Here is a 1,718-nt window from a genome sequence, read left to right on the forward strand (position 1 = left end):
GCTCTCAGGGACAGGATTCCCAAGGACAGGGCTCCCAGGGGCAGGATTCCCAAGGACAGGGCTCTCAGGGACAGGATTCCCAAGGACAGGGCTCCCAGGGGCAGGATTCTCAAGGACAGGGTTCCCAGGGGCAGGATTCCCAAGGACAGGGTTCCCAGGGGCAGGATTCCCAAGGACAGGGTTCCCAGGGGCAGGATTCTCAAGGACAGGCCTCCCAGGGGTGCCCTGCCAGAGGTTCAATCCCAGGCTGAGCCTGTCTGTGGACACAGGGCAGGCTCCACCACGGTGTTCCAGGTGATCCCAGGGTGACTGAGATCCAGGAGCCGGGATCCAACCACTCTCTCCCAGCTGGAGGGCTCCTCTCTCCAGTCCCAAGCCCAGCAGGTCACCCAAGGGAGCAAATTGATGGGGCTGGTTCCGTTCTCTTCTGCGTCCACCAGGCTGGTGAATGTGCAACAGGATATTTCTTTATATTTAAGAGGCATCAACTTGCTACTTCCACGTTTGCCTAATAAAATTACATACTTAGAGTCAATACTACTTCATGCTCAAAATCTACAAGGAACTAACGGCAAGTACTTTACTCTCTAGGTCAATAAAGATTATAAATAATAATAATAATTAAAAAAAAAAAAAGTACCATGGTGGCTCAGTCCAAAACTTTACCATGGGGTCAGCCCCGTGATAAGAAGTTCACAAACAGCTGCTGAAAAAGAAAACCCAGTTTCAGCTCCATTTAATGACATCTCAGGTGGAATCACCAAAGGATAACGTTGCACTACATGGTAATGCACATTGAATTAAGGGGTGTCATCGGTGGCATGCTGACAAGTGAACCGTGAGGAGATGGTTTGGAAGGATTGGGAGAGAGGAGCTGCTGTGGCTCAGCTTTGGGAAAGGAAATGAAAACCAGGGCTGGTCTGTGCAGACCTGCAGAGTCCCGGGGCAGGAAAGGGAGGTGCAGCAGTTTACAGGCCCAACAGATCTGCTGGATTCAGCCAACAAAAGAGAAGCTGTGTAAGGAAAATGAAAGCCCATCTGTGCCAATGAAAAGTGTGGAAAGGTGGGTGGGAGGTTCCCTGTGGAGATGGTTGTTAGCAAAGATCAGGGGACATTTGGAAGGATTAAAAAAATGGCACAGGAAGTGTCTGTGTGAATATTCCTCAACTCAAACCCTCTGGTGCTGAATGTAAAGATGAAAATCCCAATGCTAATTACTGAGCATGATCTGCACAGGTTGCACGTGGTGGTGGCAGCAAATGAGGCGTCCTGACAGCGAACTGACCGTTTCCCTGCTCTCCTTCAGAAAAATGTCCATTCCCACGACAAGGATGAAAATCAGCTCCAGTGCATTCCCAGTCACCTTGTTCCTAAGGGCAAAAGGTTTCTCGATGCAGCAGGTAAAAATGTACATCTTTAAGTCCTTCTACTTAGCGTGTGTTTGTGGTTTATTTTACAGCAAAGCCAGGGTTAGGATACAAGCCACGGAGAGTCTCTGCCTGGAGCACGTGGACCCCTTCGTGGGGGGGGATGTACTCCAGCCACACGTGGAGGAGGTTCTGTTAGTTCCAGTTACCCATAGAAAAGTGTCTTTATAAATAACATCATGCAGCTGCAGTCGGCCCAAGCTGATGCTGTGTCGCGGCAGGTCCGTGCGTGAGCCGGTCCTCGTCCATCAGCATCCCACGGCGTGGAAAAGGAACGGCTCCTCCTCTGCT

General features: G+C 50.5%; 1 protein-coding gene across 1 annotated transcript in view; it reads left to right on the top strand.

Annotated features, from left to right (window-relative positions):
• The window catches only part of RAB11A (RAB11A, member RAS oncogene family), a 21,390-nt gene extending 19,773 nt beyond the window's left edge, over nucleotides 1-1,617 (top strand). The window contains exon 5 of the mRNA XM_027879251.1: nucleotides 1,460-1,617. Coding sequence (XP_027735052.1) covers nucleotides 1,460-1,566 — 107 coding nt within the window. The 3' untranslated portion in view covers nucleotides 1,567-1,617. The remainder of the gene's footprint in view (nucleotides 1-1,459) is intronic.
• The last annotated feature ends 101 nt before the right edge of the window (nucleotides 1,618-1,718 follow it).

Source organism: Empidonax traillii, unplaced genomic scaffold, assembly GCF_003031625.1.
Source record: "Empidonax traillii isolate 1590-97213 ecotype Southwest subspecies unplaced genomic scaffold, ASM303162v1 scaffold52:size1600334, whole genome shotgun sequence".
In the NCBI taxonomy this organism is placed as follows: Eukaryota; Metazoa; Chordata; class Aves; order Passeriformes; family Tyrannidae; genus Empidonax; species Empidonax traillii.